This window comes from Bombina bombina, chromosome 6 (genome assembly GCF_027579735.1).
Source record: "Bombina bombina isolate aBomBom1 chromosome 6, aBomBom1.pri, whole genome shotgun sequence".
Classification (NCBI taxonomy): Eukaryota; Metazoa; Chordata; class Amphibia; order Anura; family Bombinatoridae; genus Bombina; species Bombina bombina.
The window spans coordinates 739,834,870-739,856,332 of record NC_069504.1 but is presented as its reverse complement, the minus strand read 5'-3'; the positions used below and the strand labels follow the sequence as shown (position 1 = coordinate 739,856,332).

The 21,463-nt window shown below is 42.0% G+C and overlaps 1 protein-coding gene across 2 annotated transcripts in view; it reads left to right on the top strand.

Moving 5' to 3' along the window:
- The window catches only part of PEBP4 (phosphatidylethanolamine binding protein 4), a 594,014-nt gene that overhangs the window by 308,525 nt on the left and 264,026 nt on the right, over window positions 1-21,463 (top strand). For both annotated transcript variants that reach the window (XM_053717977.1, XM_053717978.1), the window contains one exon: window positions 10,430-10,528. In XM_053717977.1, the coding sequence (XP_053573952.1) occupies window positions 10,430-10,528 (99 nt within the window). The remainder of the gene's footprint in view (window positions 1-10,429; window positions 10,529-21,463) is intronic.

The window sequence follows — 21,463 nt, the reverse complement described above, 5'->3', positions numbered from 1 at the left end:
TGGGGTGAGAACAGAGTGCGCTGATAATATTAGGGCCATGTCAGACACTGCGTCACAGGTGGCAGAACATGAGGACGGAGAACTTCATTCTGTGGGTGACGGTTCTGATCCAAACAGACTGGATTCAGATATTTCAAATTTTAAATTTAAACTGGAAAACCTCCGTGTATTACTAGGGGAGGTGTTAGCGGCTCTGAATGATTGTAACACAGTTGCAATACCAGAGAAAATGTGTAGGTTGGATAAATATTTTGCGGTACCGACGAGTACTGAGGTTTTTCCTATACCTAAGAGACTTACTGAAATTGTTACTAAGGAGTGGGATAGACCCGGTGTGCCGTTCTCACCCCCTCCGATATTTAGAAAAATGTTTCCAATAGACGCCACCACAAGGGACTTATGGCAAACGGTCCCTAAGGTGGAGGGAGCAGTTTCTACCTTAGCTAAGCGTACCACTATCCCGGTGGAGGATAGCTGTGCTTTTTCAGATCCAATGGATAAAAAGTTAGAGGGTTACCTTAAGAAAATGTTTGTTCAACAAGGTTTTATATTGCAACCCCTTGCATGCATTGCGCCGATCACGGCTGCAGCGGCATTCTGGATTGAGTCTCTGGAAGAGAACATTGGTTCAGCTACTCTGGACGACATTACGGACAGGCTTAGAGTCCTTAAACTAGCTAATTCATTCATTTCGGAGGCCGTAGTACATCTTACTAAACTTACGGCGAAGAATTCAGGATTCGCCATTCAGGCACGCAGGGCGCTGTGGCTAAAATCCTGGTCAGCTGATGTTACTTCTAAGTCTAAATTGCTTAATATACCTTTCAAAGGGCAGACCTTATTCGGGCCCGGGTTGAAAGAGATTATCGCTGACATTACAGGAGGTAAAGGCCATGCCCTGCCTCAGGACAAAGCCAAAGTTAAGGCTAGACAGTCTAATTTTCGTTCCTTTCGTAATTTCAAAGCAGGAGCAGCATCAACTTCTTCTGCACCAAAACAGGAAGGAGCTGTTGCTCGCTACAGACAAGGCTGGAAACCTAACCAGTCCTGGAACAAGGGCAAGCAGGCCAGGAAACCTGCTGCTGCCCCTAAAACAGCATGAATTGAGGGCCCCCGATCCGGGATCGGATCTAGTGGGGGGCAGACTTTCTCTCTTCGCCCAGGCTTGGGCAAGAGATGTCCAGGATCCCTGGGCGCTAGAGATAATATCTCAGGGATACCTTCTGGACTTCAAATACTCTTCTCCAAGAGAGAGATTTCATCTGTCAAGATTGTCAACAATCCAGACAAAGAAAGAGGCGTTTCTACGCTGCGTACAAGAGCTCTTGTTAATGGGAGTAATCCATCCAGTTCCACGATCGGAACAGGGACAGGGGTTTTACTCAAATCTGTTTGTGGTTCCCAAAAAAGAGGGAACTTTCAGACCAATCCTGGACTTAAAGATCCTAAACAAATTCCTAAGAGTTCCATCGTTCAAGATGGAGACTATTCGGACAATTTTACCTATGATCCAAGAGGGTCAGTACATGACCACTGTAGATTTAAAAGATGCTTATCTTCACATACCGATTCACAAAGATCATTATCGGTACCTAAGGTTTGCCTTCCTAGACAGGCATTACCAGTTTGTGGCTCTTCCATTCGGATTGGCTACAGCTCCAAGAATCTTCACAAAGGTTCTGGGTGCTCTTCTGGCGGTACTAAGACCGCGGGGAATCTCGGTAGCTCCATACCTAGACGACATTCTGATACAAGCTTCAAGCTTTCAAACTGCCAAGTCTCATACAGAGTTAGTGCTGGCATTTCTAAGGTCACATGGATGGAAGGTGAACGAAAAGAAGAGTTCACTCGTTCCACTCACAAGAGTTCCCTTCCTGGGGACTCTTATAGATTCTGTAGAAATGAAGATTTACCTGACAGAGGACAGGCTAACAAGACTTCAAAGTGCTTGCCGCACCCTACATTCCATTCAACACCCGTCAGTGGCTCAATGCATGGAGGTAATCGGCTTAATGGTAGCGGCAATGGACATAGTACCCTTTGCACGCTTACACCTCAGACCACTGCAACTGTGCATGCTAAGTCAGTGGAATGGGGATTACTCAGACTTATCCCCTTCTCTGAATCTGGATCAAGAGACCAGAAATTCTCTTCTATGGTGGCTTTCTCGGCCACATCTGTCCAGGGGGATGCCGTTCAGCAGACCAGACTGGACAATTGTAACAACAGACGCCAGCCTTCTAGGTTGGGGTGCCGTCTGGAATTCTCTGAAGGCTCAGGGACAATGGAGTCAGGAGGAGAGTCTCCTGCCAATAAACATTCTGGAATTGAGAGCAGTTCTCAATGCCCTCCTGGCTTGGCCCCAGTTGACAACTCGGGGGTTCATCAGGTTTCAGTCGGACAACATCACGACTGTTGCTTACATCAACCATCAGGGAGGGACAAGAAGCTCCCTAGCTATGATGGAAGTATCAAAGATAATTCTCTGGGCAGAGTCTCACTCTTGCCACCTGTCAGCAATCCACATCCCGGGAGTGGAGAACTGGGAGGCGGATTTCTTAAGTCGTCAGACTTTTCATCCGGGGGAGTGGGAACTTCATCCGGAGGTCTTTGCCCAAATACTGCGACGTTGGGGCAAACCAGAGATAGATCTCATGGCGTCTCGACAGAACGCCAAGCTTCCTCGTTACGGGTCCAGATCCAGGGATCCAGGAGCAGTCCTGATAGATGCTCTGACAGCACCTTGGGACTTCAGGATGGCTTACGTGTTTCCACCCTTCCCGTTGCTTCCTCGATTGATTGCCAGAATCAAACAAGAGAGAGCATCAGTGATTCTAATAGCACCTGCGTGGCCACGCAGGACTTGGTATGCAGACCTGGTGGACATGTCATCCTGTCCACCTTGGTCTCTACCTCTGAAGCAGGACCTTCTGATACAGGGTCCCTTCAAACATCAAAATCTAACTTCTCTGAAGCTGACTGCTTGGAAATTGAACGCTTGATTTTATCAAGACGTGGGTTTTCTGAGTCAGTTATTGATACCTTAATACAGGCTAGGAAACCTGTTACCAGAAAGATTTACCATAAGATATGGCGTAAATACCTATATTGGTGTGAATCCAAAGGTTACTCTTGGAGTAAGGTTAGGATTCCTAGGATATTGTCTTTTCTACAAGAGGGTTTAGAAAAGGGTTTATCTGCTAGTTCATTAAGGGGACAGATCTCAGCTCTGTCCATTCTGTTACACAAACGTCTGTCAGAAGTTCCTGACGTCCAGGCTTTTTGTCAGGCTTTGACCAGGATTAAGCCTGTGTTTAAAACTGTTGCTCCACCATGGAGTTTAAACCTTGTTCTTAATGTTTTACAGGGCGTTCCGTTTGAACCCCTTCATTCCATTGATATAAAGTTGTTATCTTGGAAAGTTCTATTTTTAATGGCTATTTCCTCGGCTCGAAGAGTCTCTGAATTATCAGCCTTACATTGTGATTCTCCTTATTTGATTTTTCATTCGGATAAGGTAGTCCTGCGTACTAAACCTGGGTTCTTACCTAAGGTAGTTACTAACAGGAATATCAATCAAGAGATTGTTGTTCCTTCTTTATGCCCAAATCCTTCTTCAAAGAAGGAACGTCTACTGCACAACCTGGATGTAGTCCGTGCTCTAAAATTTTACTTACAGGCAACTAAGGAATTTCGACAAACGTCTTCTCTGTTTGTCATTTACTCTGGGCAGAGGAGAGGTCAAAAAGCTTCCGCTACCTCTCTTTCTTTTTGGCTTCGTAGCATAATTCGTTTAGCTTATGAGACTGCTGGACAGCAGCCTCCTGAAAGAATTACAGCTCATTCTACTAGAGCTGTGGCTTCCACTTGGGCCTTCAAGAATGAGGCCTCTGTTGAACAGATTTGCAAGGCTGCAACTTGGTCTTCGCTTCATACTTTTTCCAAATTTTACAAATTTGACACTTTTGCTTCATCGGAGGCTATTTTTGGGAGAAAGGTTCTTCAGGCAGTGGTTCCTTCTGTATAAAGAGCCTGCCTATCCCTCCCGTCATCCGTGTACTTTTGCTTTGGTATTGGTATCCCAGAAGTAATGATGACCCGTGGACTGATCACACTTAACAGAAGAAAACATAATTTATGCTTACCTGATAAATTCCTTTCTTCTGTAGTGTGATCAGTCCACGGCCCGCCCTGTTTTTAAGGCAGGTAAATATTTTTTAATTTATACTCCAGTCACCACTTCACCCTTGGCTTTTCCTTTCTCGTTGGTCCTTGGTCGAATGACTGGGAGTGACGTAGAGGGGAGGAGCTATATGCAGCTCTGCTGGGTGAATCCTCTTGCACTTCCTGTTGGGGAGGAGTAATATCCCAGAAGTAATGATGACCCGTGGACTGATCACACTACAGAAGAAAGGAATTTATCAGGTAAGCATAAATTATGTTTTTGTCCTTTAGAGAGCCTATGGACAAGAAGTTGGAAACTTTCCTGAGGAGAATGTTCCAACACACAGGATTTTTATTCCAACCTTCGGCAGCAGTAGTTGCGGTGGCGGGATCAGCTACCTACTGGTGCGACTCTCTGTCTGAACTTATTGAGGTGGAATCTGCCCTCAGGAGAGATAAAATGTTTGCGGTTCTAGCCCGCCAGGCTCTCTGGTTGAAGTCTTGGTCTGCAGATATGGCTTCTAAATCTAGGAGACTTTCTCTCCCCTTCAAGTAGAAGATCTTATTTGGACCAGGTCTGGCCTCCATCATTTCCACAGTTACCGGAGGGAAAGGAGCCTTCCTGCCACAGGATAAGAAGAACAGACCTAAGGGACGACAGTCGTTGAATTTTCGTTCCTTTTGTTTGGACAAGTCCCAACGATCTCAATCCTCATCCAAGCCTGAGCAGCCAAAGAGTACTTGGAAGCCGTCTCAGTCCTGGAACAAGTCCAAACAGACAAAGAAGCCCACCGATAACAAGTCGGCATGAAGGGGTGGCCCCGATCCGGGATTGGATCGAGTAGGGGGCAGATTGTCACTTTTCTCAGACGCTTGGTTTCCTGATGTTCAGGACCATTGGGTTCTGGAGGTCGTATCTCAGGGATACCGGATAGGATTCAAGTCCCATCCGCCCAGGGGCAGATTCCTTCTCCAAACTGTCTACAAGACCAGAGAAGGGGTCTGCCTTTTTAGGTTTCATACGGGACCTAGTCTCTTTAGGAGTAATTGTCCCGGGACCTGCATCAGAAAGAGGTCTGGGGTTCTATTCAAAGAAAGAGAGAACTTTTCGTCCAATTCTGGACTTGAAGTGCCTAAATAAATTTCAAGTGTTCCATCCTTCAAGATGGAGACAATAAGATCAATCCTTCCTCTGGTTCAGGAAGGACAGTTTATGACTACCATAGACCTGAAGGATGCATACCTTCATGTTCCGATACACAGGGAACATTTTCAATTCTTGAGGTTTGCATTTCTGGACCAACACTTCCAGTTCATAGCACTTCTGTTTGGCTTAGCTACTGCTCCAAAAATATTTACGAAGGTTCTGGAAACTCTCCTAGCGGTTGCCAGAACACAATGTATCGCAGTAGCACCTTACCTGGATGATATCTTGATACAGCACCATCTTTTCGTCTAGCAAGGGAGCACTCAGAATTCCTTCTAAGTCTTCTTCGGTCACATGGATGTAAGATAAACTTGGAAAAAGAATTCTCTTACTCCACATATCAGGGTGAATTTCCTGGGTACAGTTATAGACTCGGTATCCATGAAGATCTTTCTAACGGATCAGCTTGCCTTGCCCTCCAGGCCTCCCTAAGTCCTTCGTTGGCCCAGTGTATGGAGGTGATTGGCCTCATGGTGTCTTGTATAGACATCATTCCCTTTGACAGATTCCATCTCAGACCCTTACAACTATGCATGCTGAGACAATAGAATGGCGACCATTCAGACCTGTCCCAACAGATAATACTAGACAACCTGTCGAGAGATTCGCTCTCTTGGTGACTCTGTCAAGTTAACCTGTCCCGAAGCACGTGCTTCTTGAGACCGTCCTGGGAGATTGTGACTACGGACGCAAGTCTATCCGGCTGGGGAGCCGTTTGGGGTGCCAGGGAGGCACAGGGTCTGTGGACTCAGGAGGAGTCCACGTTGCCAATCAATATCTTGGAACTTCTTGCCCTGAAGGCTTGGCCCCTTCTGGGTTTGTCCCAGTTTATCAGATTCCAATCGGACAATATAACTTACGTTAGCCTACATCAACCATCAGTGAGGAACGAGGAGTTCCTTAGCGATGAGAGAGGTTTCTCAGATCCTGGAATGGGGGAGACCCAAAACTGTATGCTGTCAGTGATCCACATTCTGGGTGTGGACAACTAGGAAGCAGACTTCCTCAGCAGGGCCATCTTTTCACCCGGGGGAATGGTCTCTCCACCCGATATATTTGCAGAGATATGCTCCAGATAGGGGATGCCGGAGATAGGGCTCATGGCCTCCTGTCTAAATGCCAAACTACCCATATACGGGTTGAGATCGAGGGATCCTCAAGCAGAACTAATAGATGCTCTAGTGGTTCCCTGGAGGTTCAAAATCATATATCTATTTCCTCTTTGTGTGGTGGCTTGAATCAAGCAGGAGCATGCACCTGTGATTCTAATTGCTCCATCCTGGTGGAGAAGGACTTAGTTTGCGGATCTGGTGGGATGTCCTCATCTCTTCTATGGAGGTTACCCTGTCGCAGGGACCTGCTACTACAGGGTCCCTTCCTACATCAAAATCTAGATTCCCTGAGGCTGACTGTGTGGAGATTGATTAGTCCTTAGCCAAGAGAGGTTTCTCTGAGAGTGTTATTAACACTTTCATTCAAGCTCGTAAGCCAGTTACTCTACACATCTACCATAAGGTGTGGCGGACTTATCTGCACTGGTGTGAAGAGCGTGGTTTTCCTGGCATAAGGTTAAGGTTGCCAGAATCTTATCCTCTCTCCAGGATGGACTGGAGAAGGGTCTATCTGCTAGTTGCCTGAAGGGACAGCTATCGGCCCTGTCAGTGTTGCTGCACAAGAGATTAGCTGAGCTTCCGGATGTGCAGTCCTTTGTTAAGGTCCTGACTTGGATCAGGCCTGTGTTTAGAAGGGTGGCTCCGCCTTGGAGTCTCAACCTTGTTCTTCGTGTGTTGCAGCAGGCTCTGTTTGAGCCAATGCATACTGTTGACATTAAACTGTTATCCTAGAAGGTTCTGTTTCTGTTGGCTATTGCCTCTGCTCGCAGGGTTTCGGAAAATTCTGCCTTGCAGTGGGATCCCTCTTACTTTGCTTTTCACGCCGATAAGGCGGTTTTACGTACTAAGTTTCAATGCTTTTGCTATTTTCTTATAGCCACTTTTCATTTTGTGAAGCTCAACAACCTTTTGCCGCACATCACAGCTATATTCCTTGGTCTTACCCATTGTGATGAATGACTAAGGGAATTTGGCCTTTGTGTTACCTCATATTTATACCGCTGTGAAACAGGAAGATATGGTTGAGCAATTTCTGTTCCTAGTCACCCAGGTGTACTAAAAAAATTAAAATATCAATGGGAATATACTTCAAACATATTTTTCTCATATGAATTCATAGGGGTGCCAATAATTGTTCCACACATATATTTAACAAATATTTTTTTGGGGGGATAAACTTGTCTTGTGTTTGCAATTGTTTTTGTTTGATATCCATGAGAGCAGAGTGTTTTTTGAACAAAAGGTTAAACAATAAAGACAACTTTTCACAGCCTTATTTGCTCATATTTACCAAGAATGCCAATATTAGTGGATGGCACTGTGTATGTATGTATGTGTATATATATATATATATATATATATATATATATATATATATACACATACACACACATAAATCTACACACATACATATACACCTGTTGAGCCCTTCCAAGTCCAACCTACAACTATATGTAAAAATGTATGTGTATACAGTATCTAATAAAAGTGAGTACACCCCTCACATTTTTGCAAATATTTTATTATATCTTTTCATGTGACAACACTGAAGAAATGACACTGCTACAATGTAAAGTAGTGAGTGTACAGCCTGCATAACAGTGTAAATTTGCTGTCCCCTCAAAATAACAACACACAGCCATTAATGTCTAAACCGTTAGCAACAAAAGTGAGTACACCCCTAAGTGCAAATGTACAAATTGGGCCTAAAGTGTCAATATTTTGTGTGGCCATCATTATTTTCCAGCACTGCCTTAACCCTCTTGGGCATGGAGTTCACCAGAGCTTCACAGGTTGCCACTGGAGTCCTCTTCCACTCCTCTATGACGACATCACAGAGCTGGTGGATGTTAGAGACCTTGCGCTCCCCCACATTCCGTTTGAGGATGCCCCACAGATGCTCAATAGGGTTTAAGTCTGGAGACATGCTTAGCCAGTCTATTACCTTTACCCTCAGCTTCTTTAGCAAGGTAGTGGTCATCTTGGAGGTGTGTTTCGGGTCGTTATCATGTTTGAATACTGCCCTGCCGCCCAGTCTCCGAAAGGAGGTGATCATACTCTGCTTCAGTATGTCACAGTACATGTTGGCATTCATGGTTCCCTCAATGAACTGTAGCTCTCCAGTGCCGGCAGCACTCATGCAGGCCCAGACCATGACAATCCCACCACCATGCTTGACTGTAGGCAAGACACACTTATCTTTGTACTCCTCACCTGGTTGCCACCACACACGCTTGACTCCATCTGAACCAAATTAGTTTATCTTTGTCTCATCGGACCACAGAACAGTTCCAGTAATCCATGTCCTTAGTCTGCTTATCTTCAGCAAACTGTTTGCAGGCTTTCTTGTGCATCATCTTTAGAAGAGGCTTCCTTCTGGGATGACAGCCATTCAGACCAATTTAATGCAGTGTGCTGTGTATGGTCTGAGCACTGACAGTCTGACCACCTACCCCTTTAAACTCTGCAGCAATGCTGGCAGCACTCATACGTCTATTTCCCAAACAAACTCTGGATATGACGCTGAGCACGTGCACTCAACTTCTTTGGTCGACCATGTCGAGGCCTGTTCTGAGTGGAACCTGTCTTGTGAAACCGCTGTATGGTTTTGCCCGCCATGCTGCAGCTCAGTTTTAGGGTCTTGGCAAAGTTCTTATAGTCTAGGCCATCTTTATGTAGAGCAACAGTTCTTTTTTTCAGATCCTCAGTTCTTTCTCATTAGGTGCCATGTTGAACTTCCAGTGACCAGTATGAGAGAGTGTGAGAACGATAACACCAAATTTAACACACCTGCTCCCCATTCACACCTGAGACCTTGTAACACTAATGAGTCACATGACACCGGGGAGGGAAAATGGCTATTTGGGCCCAATTTGGACATTTCCACTTAGGGGTGTACTCACTTTTGGTTTAGACATTAATGGCTGTGTGTTGAGTTATTTTGAGGGGAAAGCAAATTTACACTGTTATGCATGTTGTACACTCACTACTTTACATTGTAGCAAAGTGTCATTTCTTCAGTGTTGTCACAGGAAAAGATATAATAAAATATTTAAAAAAATATGAGGGGTGTACTCACTTTTGTGAGATACTGTATATAATAAATGTAAATATATGTGTATGTAATACTTTATTATACTGTATTTTGCTATTCTTTTATTCTAGCCCTGATACACTTCAGGTCTTTAGATGGACTAAATTGGTAATATGAGCAATATTAGCGTACCTGGCTCTATCCATTGAAAGTATAGGGCGCTCTAAAAAAAATGTCACCCGCACTAACATTCTATGGTAAAACTAATTTACCATTCACTTGTAATACAAGATAGTGCACTATTGAAAGCACAGGGCCGCAATATGGATAACTCCCCCTGCGCTATTAACAGTGCTCCACTTGTAATCTAGGTCTATATTGTGTTAAAGGACTGCACTCTGTTGGGTAGTGGTTATATGATGGTTAAATTACTGCACTTTTTAAGGTACTTGCTATATTGGAGTTAAATCCCTGCTCTGTGTGTCCCTGGCAAAAAGAGGTAAGTCACTGTCCTTTTTGTGTCATACCTGCTCTGTGTGTCCCTGGCAAAAAGAGGTAAGTCACTGTCCTTTTTGTGTCATACCTGCTCTGTGTGTCCCTGGCAAAAAGAGGTAAGTCACTGTCCTTTTTGTGTCATACCTGCTCTGTGTGTCCCTGGCAAAAAGAGGTAAGTCACTGTCCTTTTTGTGTCATACCTGCTCTGTTTTGAAAATATTAATCAGGCTAATATGATAGAAAATTGGCTAGGGGATATCAGATTTTCTGAGTGCCTATAATAGCACAACACCTAATTACATGGCTTGTGTCTTTATTAAAGTGCAGGTAGTGTTCACAGTATTATTTTTATTTAATATATATATTTTTTTATGTAGCTTATATTGCTACATGCTTAACAAATGTCTTTCTTTCCAGGGAAAGCTATATACCCTTATCATGGTGGATCCAGATGCTCCAACAAGGTCTGACCCAAAATATAGATATTGGAGACACTGGGTGATGACTGATATACCGGTAATTATATTAGATGATATCCTAAAAGGAAGAAATGGATACCAATGTAACTATATATAACTGAGGGGAAGATATGAATTCTATATAGTAATGAAGAACAGAATTATCATAAAAGATAAACCTATATTTAAGGAATTTAAAGATTTTTTTTTTAAAGGAATATAAAACCCAAAAATTAAACAACTTTCTAATTTACTTCCATTATCAATTTTTTATTGTTCTCTGTGTATCTTTAGTTGAAAAGCAGGGACGTATGCATAGGAGCAAGCCCATATCTGGAGAACTATATGGTAGCAGATTTGCAAGAATGTTATCCATTTGCAAGAGCACTATAGAGCAGCACTATTTCCTGTCATGTAGTGCTCCAGATGCCTACCTAAGTATCTCTTCAACAAAGAATGCCATGGAAATGAAGCAATTTTGATAATAGAAGTAAATTGGAAACTTTTTATAAATGGTATGCTCTGTCTTAGTAACAAAATAGTTTTTTGCGGTTTCTTATCCCTTTAAAGGGACATGAAACCCAAACATTTTCTTTCATGATTCAGATTGAGAATACAATTTTAAACAACTTTCCAATTTACTTCAATTATTTAATTTGCTTCCTTCTCTTGTTATCATTTGCTGAAAGGTTTATCTAGGCATGTTCATGAGCAGCAGAGAAACTAGGTTCTAGCTGTTGATTGGTGGCTGCATATATATATTGAATGTGATTGGCTCACCCATGTGTTCAGTTAGAAACTAGTAGTGTATTGCTGCTCCTTCAACAAGTGATACCAAGAGAATGAAACAGATTATATAATAGAAGTAAATTAGAAAGTTGTTTAAAATTGTATTCTCTATCTGAATCATGAAATAAATATTTTGGGTTTCATGTATCTTTAAGTCAAAATTAAACTTTCATGACTCAGAGCAGCAATTTTAAATAACTTTCCAATTTACTTCCATTAACAAAATGTACACAGTTTTTTTATATTTACACTATGTACTATTCTTTTGAAGTTTATACTATGGGGTCGATTTATGAAGAAGCGGATGCTGCTTCTGACCCACTCCGCTTCAGGTCTGCCTGTAAGGTCGTAACCCGTCCGCCACCTCTGAGGCGGCGGACAGCAATCAGATACGATCGGGTTGATTGACACCCGAATGTGCAGGGGGCAGCATTGCGCAAGCATTTCAAGAGAAATGCTTGTGCAATGATAAATGCAGACAGCGTATGCTGTCAGCATTTATTGATGTGCGGTGTACGAGATCCGCTACAGCGGATTATGTCCGCTCGCACATTGTTAAATCGGCCCCTAAGGGGTAGATTTATTAAATGACGGACGGACATGATCCACTGTAGTGGATCATGTAGCCTGACATCACTAAATGCCAACGATTGGGATGATTGCTGTCCATCACCTCAGAGGTGGTGGATGAGTTAGGGAGCAGCGATCTTAAGACCGCTACTTCTTAAGTTTTGTTTCCGGCGAGCCTGAAGGCTCACGCAGAAACAGCTGCATTTGCCGCTTGTTAAATCTTCCCCTAAGTGCTATTGCATGGTTTTGTTATCATGCATTTGTTTATTATGCAAATCCACTGTATTAACTGGTCCTTTAAGTTGATGGTTGTCACTGATTAGTTCATGGACATTGGGAGATTACATAAGATTAACAGATTTTGAAAATCAATAAGTGAAAGATTGAATTAAAAATAGGGTAAATATAAGGAGAGAGTTGTGCAGAAAATGGGCAGAGTTTTATATTGCTCCTTGCTATTATAATTACTTACCTGCCCTGCCAGCAATGTCTCTAAAACATTACTTGACTATACATGATTACAGGCCTCCCTCCCGACAAACGCAACCAGGCAAACACATTTTTATTCAAGCATCCATGCAAACACACATGCTAACATGCAGATTCAGCAAACACAAATCACACATGCAAGCATATTAATAAAACCCATGCATGCACAGTCAATGGCCAAGGCTCACATTAGAATTTAGGGTTTTGATGTTTTATGGGTCTTGTGACAGAGTATAGTGTTACGTGTGAAGGCGCTATACACACACAGTAATCCAGTTATAACTTAAAGGGACAGTAAAGTCATAATTAGACATTCATGATTTAGACAGAACATACAGTTTTAAACAACTTTCCACTTTACTTCTATTATTTAATTTGCTTCCTTCTCTTGTTATCCTTTGCTGAAAGGTTTATCTAGGTAAGCTCATTAGCAGCAAAGAACCTGGGTTCTAGCTACTGATTGGTGACTGTATATATATACAGATTGTCATTGGCTCACCCATCTGTGCAATTAGAAATTAGTAGTGCTTTGCTGCTCCTCCCACAAAGGATACCAAAAGAATAAAGCAAATTTGGTAATAGAAGTAAACTGGAAAGTTATTTAAAATTGTATGTTCTACCTAAATCATGAAAGAAAATGTTTGGCTTTCATGTCCCTTTTAAAGTGACAGACAAAATCCAAAAATTCAAAATAATTATAAAAACTATAAAGCAACACAAGAGTGGGGGAGTTTTAAAAGGGTCAAAATGTAAGAATGTTGACATTGAAGCTGACTTTAAAATGAGCAAGTCTATGCTGATGTAGCAGTATTTTTTATGCTGCTGCAAATGTCAATAATTATATGTTGAAATTCCTATTTGCAACTGAATATAATAATTGGTAGTACACATATATATATTACAAGTTAATAAGAGGAAGGTAATTGCAGCTAGAATTCAGTACTAAAGCAATGCACCAGTAGCTCTAAATTTGATCAATACTGGAGAACATATATCAATGCAAAGATTGTTGTATAAATGACAAAGCATTGGGACACTAGAATTGTACTGGTAGCACTGACACTACAGCTGTAAAGGGACTGTGCTGGATTTTGTGTCGGCAGAAGAAAGCTCTAATTATTCAGGGTTAAATATGTGCAGATATATGTTGTGAAAATGTGTGATCCAGCTTCCGGGCAGATATCCCTCATTTAGATCTAAGAAGGTCCCCATTTATGGGATGAGTACAGAGGCTGTTTTAGTATGATCTGTCCCACGTGGGGAGATTCAAGGTGGAGGAGGAAATCACACAGCTCCAACCTGACTCATCCCAAAAACCAAGCCCACTGCAGTTACCAAGGGAACGACTGGGATTAGAATTGTGGAGAGCCTGGGAGGAATTTGTGTGAGAAATTGAGAGGGGTGGGAGGGAATTACAGGGGCTGGGGGTTGAAAGACTGTCCATGATGGGACAGAGGAATAAAGGTAACAAAGAAATATAACAAGGAATAGACAGACCCTTTAGAGAAATGTATTCCTCTCCTGTCCTTCATACATGTGTTTTTATTATGTTCTCACCGCTTTCACTTTGTCACTATTTTTACTGTTCTATCCCCACCTGACATACATTTTTCTTCTTCTGTGATTCCCCCCCCCCCCTTTCTCTTTCTACCAACCTTCTACTTTCTTCATCCATCTCTGACTTTCCCTCTCTCCCACGCCTGGTCTTCCTCCTGTTTCTATATTACGTGTCTGAGTGGGAGATTCCTTCTCACACGTGGCCTGGGGGTGGAAGCCTGTGAGAGCTTCCCCGAAACACAGCTCAGCTGTACCATACCCTGCCCTGTAAAGATAGAAACTTTTTATACACTTTACTGCATAACTTACACTACTTTACACTGCAATGCAAGCTTAATATATAATACACTCGTCCCACAAAGTTTATTAGCTAAAATCCTATGTGCCTTTACTGACTCTAAAACTATAACATGTTCTCAGGGACTTATATTTTTCGCCCTATTCTGCAGAGCTCAATACATTTTACAACCTAGATCCTACATAGTAAAATAATTTTAACAAGTTTTCTTTTTTCTTCTAAGTAAACTTTTTAGTGAGGTGAGCTAACTTTTGTAATTTTTACATGTCCGGGACTAGGAGTATTTCAAATAAACTCTTTTGTTGTAACACAGTACATCTAGGTACTATATCCCAGTGTACGCACACTAGTGTAATATCTTATCAACTTAGTTTTGAAATAAAAATAAATGAATTAATGAATAAATACATACATAAATAAATAAAAGGGGAACTGTGGTTTGTGGCCTGAATGTTTCAAAACATCCTCAAGGTTTGCATGTAGCACATATATAAACTCAAAAGATATGTTGTACTGCTACCGAGTATTGGTGCTATTGAGCCTGATGCTTTCAAGCACTGCAGCTCAGAGATCTCAGTGTCATACACTGTGTTTACTTTTTAATACAAATGCCAACCTAGAGAGTTTTCTCTAAACCACTCCACACTAGAGAGCCAGCTGTGTAACAAAACATGCAATGTGATACACTAAGATTCAGCTATCTTACACCACTCTGCCCAAGTTTATTATATTAAAGGGACATTATACTCAACAAAATGTTTATCATGTAAAAAAGCCGTAATTGTTGTTTATCTTTTTACCTGAAATAAATATGAAGTTTTAAGGAATTTGAAAGTCAGAATTCAACTGTTATGGCTCAATTTCCATCTAAAGGGGAAGACAGTCCACTGCTTCATTCATTACTTGAGGGAAATAAGAACATGACCACCAGGAGGAGGCAAAGATACCCCAGCCAAAGGCTTAAATACCTCCCCCACTTCCCTCATCTCCGAGTCATTCTATGCAGATGTCAGTATATTTATAAGAATCTTAGCGGTATTCTCCAAACAATGTGTGAGTATATGGCAGGGAATATATTTAACAATCTTTCTTTAGACTGAACCCACAATCAATACACTTCTACTAAGACAAAAAAAAATATATAAATATCTGAATTCTTTTATTTAGTTAATATCCATGAACATTTTTGAAATATATTTGTAATAAAAGGAATATGAAATAAATTTATATGCGTTAAAACCAACTATTAAGATATGTTATCCTTCTTACAAAGCCCAGAAAACTGTATCTTTAAAACCAACTTTATTTATAAATAGCCTTTAACATCCAAGCAACAGTGCTTATAATCAATAGGGTAATATATATATTCTGCTATTTAACTGCAATTTATCCTAATACAAAATTAACTTACGATATCAGAACTTGCACAGATGAGTTACTTAGCCAATCAGATACAGATTTAAACAATATATAGGCTGTGACTACCAATTTAAAATACAATATACACTTCTGAATTATTATTATATATTTGCATAGATAAACAATTTAAGATTGGGATTAGTTTAACAATACATAAGCTATGAAATGCTAACTTGAAATCCAAACTATTTCTTTAACTCTGCTACATACAGCAATAGTAAATGTTTGTTTCTCTTACATTGGTGTGTCCGGTCCACGGCTTCATCCTTACTTGTGGGATATTCTCAATCCCTACAGGAAGTGGCAAAGAGAAAACACAGCAGAGCTGTCCATATAGCTCCCCTCAGGCTCCGCCCCCCAGTCATTCTCTTTGCCGCTCTAACAAGTAGCATCTCCACGGGAGGGTAAAGAGTTTGTGGTGTTAGATACAGGAGAACTTCAGTTGGGGGGAACAGTTTGCTGGCTTAACTGCTTCAGGTATGATCAATCATTTTTCTAACAAGACCCAGTAATGCTAGAAGACTGTCAGAAATCCCCACAGGGGTAGGTAAGCCATTTTTCTTAGACTCTGTATAAAATGATGGCTTAAATTAAGGGCTTAATTTCTGGTTGACACTATTTTGGGCTTAATCGATCGCTTATTAGCATGATTTAAGTGTGGATATGGTGTTTTTTTGATCTTATAAAACGCTTATGGGGTTTTTTATTCAAGAGTAAAGAGAGCAAACGGAGTCTCTATAGAAGTACGCAAATGATCACAGCATGTGGAAGATGGCGGATTCAGCAACCAGCAATCCAGGCAGCTCTCTTAGACATTGTAGATGAACGTCGGGAACCTGTGGATGACAGATAAAAGAGGCGCCTCATGGGACAAGTATCGTCTTGAGCAACAGAGGAGAACAAAAGCAGCGGACCCCCCACACAGAGTATAACTCACAAGAGCGGCGGTACAAACGTGTACCCAGACAAACAGGACGGAACCAAAAGTCGCCCGTCAGACAAGCGTAAGTTCGGTACGCTAAGGCAGACGTCACTCAGCAGACAGCGTCAAAGTCGACCCAGCAGAGGAACCAATGGAGTTGATGGAAACTCGGCACAGCAGACCTCCAAAGAGGAATCAGGAACAAAACCAAATTGCACCAGCGGCAACAGTAATAGAAATCAGGCAGGTGTGATATACTCAAGGAAATATTTATTGAGTATAAACAGATAAAAACATGCGTCCAGCAACGCGTTTCTCAACATATAGTCATTTCATCAGGCTGATACTAATACATGGATGTACCTGCTCTATTTATAACACACCTGTGCCAATCACAAAGCTCCAGCTGCTGACACACCTCCGTGTGAAGATAGCTAGGTGATAGGATGTTAATCAGATAGGAGGTGTATAAGGAGCCGGAGCTGAGGATGGACTGGGAACAACAATTGACATGCACAAAAAATGAATATACATTTGTAACATTCTGGATCAACATTAATTGTTCATATTTAATCTATCCATACAGAAGTAATTAGCATGCATATCATACATATAATAAATATTTCTGTAACAACATAAAACATATAAAATTGTAAAAAATTGGATCGCTCAAAAATTAAGATCATAATTTAATATAAAAATCGGTTAACATGAATATTAGAAAAATAACAGTATATCATAATATCCCAGTATCATTGGAAAAACTCAAATCAGAAAAATAATAAAATGAGAGTAAGTGCCAATGATCCAATTTAATTGGATAAAAAGAGGCTTTATGATAATTGCTAAAAAAAAAAAAAAAAAAGAGTGGGGGGGTTGTTTAAAAAGGGAACGATCATAGGAAAAATGGGATAAGACTGGAGGGACCAGCATAAAATCAGATGGGCATAAGAAGGACAATTTACAGGTCCAATAAATTTTGAGTCCTATAGACAACCTGCTACTAATGTAACTAAAATCACCAGAAAATACTAAATCAGACAAAGTTATAAGTCACTAGTCGCTGACTAAACTAGGTGCTAGGATGGAAATATAAAATGTGGGTTAGGTGACTGGAAACAGCTCTAGTAGGTGGCCCTAATTAATGGAAGGCTGCTAGGTCAATACACAAATTTAACCCATTTGGATGCATACATTTCAAAACATGGCATTTGATTAGACTCCTAATCTACCTCAAAGGCCCCAGCACTCTGTAATGAAGAGGGAGGGGGCCTCATTTTCGCGCCTCAATTGCGCAGTTGTTTTTGACTAGACAGTTCATGCAGCTTTACGTGTGGAGGCCAGAGACCTCAGAGGGGACTTCAGAGTGGCTTATTTCTCCTTCAAATAATCTATAAGGAAGGTAAAAGCCACAGTAGAGGCTGTGGCATTGTGCTGTAGTGTGTTTAACCGATTAACTGCTGTTTTTAGCTCCAGTTTGGGCATTAAGGGGTTAATTGATCTGAAAATTTGTGTGCAATCTTAGGATAATGTGGTGAAAATTTCATTAAGATCGGATGTTTATTTGATGGTTTTTTGATGTTTTGGTAATAAAGTGTGCACTTTTATTATTTAAAGACACAGTAACGTTTTTTTCCAAAGTATTTTTTCTTGCATTATAGTGCTGTTTAAGTCTGTCAAACATGTCTGAGCCTTCAGATAGCCCTTGTTCTATATGTTTAAAAGCCATGGCGGTACCCCCATTGAATTTATGTTTGAAGTGTGCTATAGCGTCCAAGCAGTTTAAGGACCATACAGTGACACTTAAAAATGTAGCCCAAGATGTATCTTTAGCTGAAGGTAGTAAGGATAGTACTCTATCTTCTCCTTCTGTGTCGACACCAGTTATGCCCGCGCAAGCGATGCCCAGTACCTCTAGCACATCGATCCCTATTACTTTACAACAGTTAGCAGCAGTAATGGATAATTCTCTCGCAGCTTTTTTATCCAAACTGCCAGCATTTCCAAGGAAGCGCGATAGCTCAGTTTTAAATACAGAAAATGAGCAATCTGACGCAGCGGATAATTTATCTGTAGTGCCCTCACAACAATCTGACTTGGCGGTGAGGGAGGGCCTGTCTGAGGGAGAAATTTCTGACACAGGAAAAGTTTCTCAACAGGCAGAGCCAGATACCATTTAAATTTAAGCTAGAACACCTCCGCGCCCTGCTTAAGGAGGTCCTGGCTACACTTGATGATTGTGACCCCTTGGTGGTCCCAGAAAAATTGTGTAAAATGGACAAATTCCTAGAGGTCCCGGTACACACTGACGCGTTTCCGATACCTAAGAGGGTGGCGGATATCGTGACTAGGGAGTGGGAGAGGCCAGGTGTACCTTTTGTTCCCCCCCCCCTATATTTAAGAAAATGTTCCCCATTGTTGACCCCAGAAGGGACGCGTGGCAGACGGTCCCTAAGGTAGAGGGGGCAGTTTCAACACTAGCTAAGCGCACGACTATACCAATAGAAGACAGTTGCGCTTTCAAAGATCCTATGGATAAAAAATTAGAAGGTTTGCTTAAGAAAATTTTTGTTCAACAAGGTTTTCTTCTTCAACCAATTTCTTGCATTATTCCCGTAACCACTGCAGCGGCTTTTTGGTTTGAGGAACTAGAAAACTCGTTACAGAAGGAGACTTCTTATGATGAGGTCATGGACAGAATTCATGCCCTGAAGTTGGCTAATTCTTTCATTACAGATGCCGCTTTTCAATTAGCTACATTAGCGGCGAAAAATTCTGGTTTTGCAATCGTGGCACGCAGAGCGCTTTGGCTAAAATCTTGGTCGGCGGATGTGTCGTCCAAAACAAAATTGCTTAATATTCCTTTCAAGGGTAAGACCCTATTCGGGCCAGAGTTGAAAGAGATTATTTCAGATATCACTGGGGGAAAGGGCCATGCCCTTCCACAAGATAGACCTTTCAAAGCTAAAAACAAGTCTAATTTTCGTTCCTTTTGCAATTTCAGGAACGGAGCTGCTTCTACCTCTACAGCCACTAAGCAAGAGGGTAACGCTTCCCAGTACAAACCAGCATGGAAACCCCTGCAAGGCTGGCACAAGGGTAAACAGGCCAAGAAGCCTGCTGCTGCTACCAAGACAGCATGAAAGGGTAGCCCCCGATCCGGGACCTGATCTAGTAGGGGGCAGACTCTCTCTCTTTGCTCAGGCTTGGGCAAGAGATGTTCAGGATCCCTGGATGTTAGAAATTGTCACTCAGGGGTACCTTCTGGAATTCATGAACCTTCCTCCAAGGGGAAGGTTCCACATTTCTCGCTTGTCTTTAGACCAGACAAAGAGACAGGCATTCTTACGTTGCGTAGAAGACCTTCTAAAAATGGGAGTGATACACCCAGTTCCAACAGCAGAACAAGGACTGGGTTTTTACTTAAACCTGTTTGTAGTTCCCAAAAAGGAAGGAACTTTCAGGCCAATCCTGGACTTAAAAATCCTAAACAAATTCCTCAGAGTTCCATCATTCAAAATGGAAACCATTCGGACAATCTTACCATGGATCCAAGAGGGTCAATAAATGACTACCGTGGACTTAAAGGATGCGCACCTGCATATTCCTATCCACAAATATCACCATCAGTTCCTGAGGTTCGCCTTTCTGGACAAACATTACCAGTTTGTTTCTCAACAGGCAGAGCCAGATACCATTTAAATTTAAGCTAGAACACCTCCGCGCCCTGCTTAAGGAGGTCCTGGCTACACTTGATGATTGTGACCCCTTGGTGGTCCCAGAAAAATTGTGTAAAATGGACAAATTCCTAGAGGTCCCGGTACACACTGACGCGTTTCCGATACCTAAGAGGGTGGCGGATATCGTGACTAGGGAGTGGGAGAGGCCAGGTGTACCTTTTGTTCCCCCCCCCCTATATTTAAGAAAATGTTCCCCATTGTTGACCCCAGAAGGGACGCGTGGCAGACGGTCCCTAAGGTAGAGGGGGCAGTTTCAACACTAGCTAAGCGCACGACTATACCAATAGAAGACAGTTGCGCTTTCAAAGATCCTATGGATAAAAAATTAGAAGGTTTGCTTAAGAAAATTTTTGTTCAACAAGGTTTTCTTCTTCAACCAATTTCTTGCATTATTCCCGTAACCACTGCAGCGGCTTTTTGGTTTGAGGAACTAGAAAACTCGTTACAGAAGGAGACTTCTTATGATGAGGTCATGGACAGAATTCATGCCCTGAAGTTGGCTAATTCTTTCATTACAGATGCCGCTTTTCAATTAGCTACATTAGCGGCGAAAAATTCTGGTTTTGCAATCGTGGCACGCAGAGCGCTTTGGCTAAAATCTTGGTCGGCGGATGTGTCGTCCAAAACAAAATTGCTTAATATTCCTTTCAAGGGTAAGACCCTATTCGGGCCAGAGTTGAAAGAGATTATTTCAGATATCACTGGGGGAAAGGGCCATGCCCTTCCACAAGATAGACCTTTCAAAGCTAAAAACAAGTCTAATTTTCGTTCCTTTTGCAATTTCAGGAACGGAGCTGCTTCTACCTCTACAGCCACTAAGCAAGAGGGTAACGCTTCCCAGTACAAACCAGCATGGAAACCCCTGCAAGGCTGGCACAAGGGTAAACAGGCCAAGAAGCCTGCTGCTGCTACCAAGACAGCATGAAAGGGTAGCCCCCGATCCGGGACCTGATCTAGTAGGGGGCAGACTCTCTCTCTTTGCTCAGGCTTGGGCAAGAGATGTTCAGGATCCCTGGATGTTAGAAATTGTCACTCAGGGGTACCTTCTGGAATTCATGAACCTTCCTCCAAGGGGAAGGTTCCACATTTCTCGCTTGTCTTTAGACCAGACAAAGAGACAGGCATTCTTACGTTGCGTAGAAGACCTTCTAAAAATGGGAGTGATACACCCAGTTCCAACAGCAGAACAAGGACTGGGTTTTTACTTAA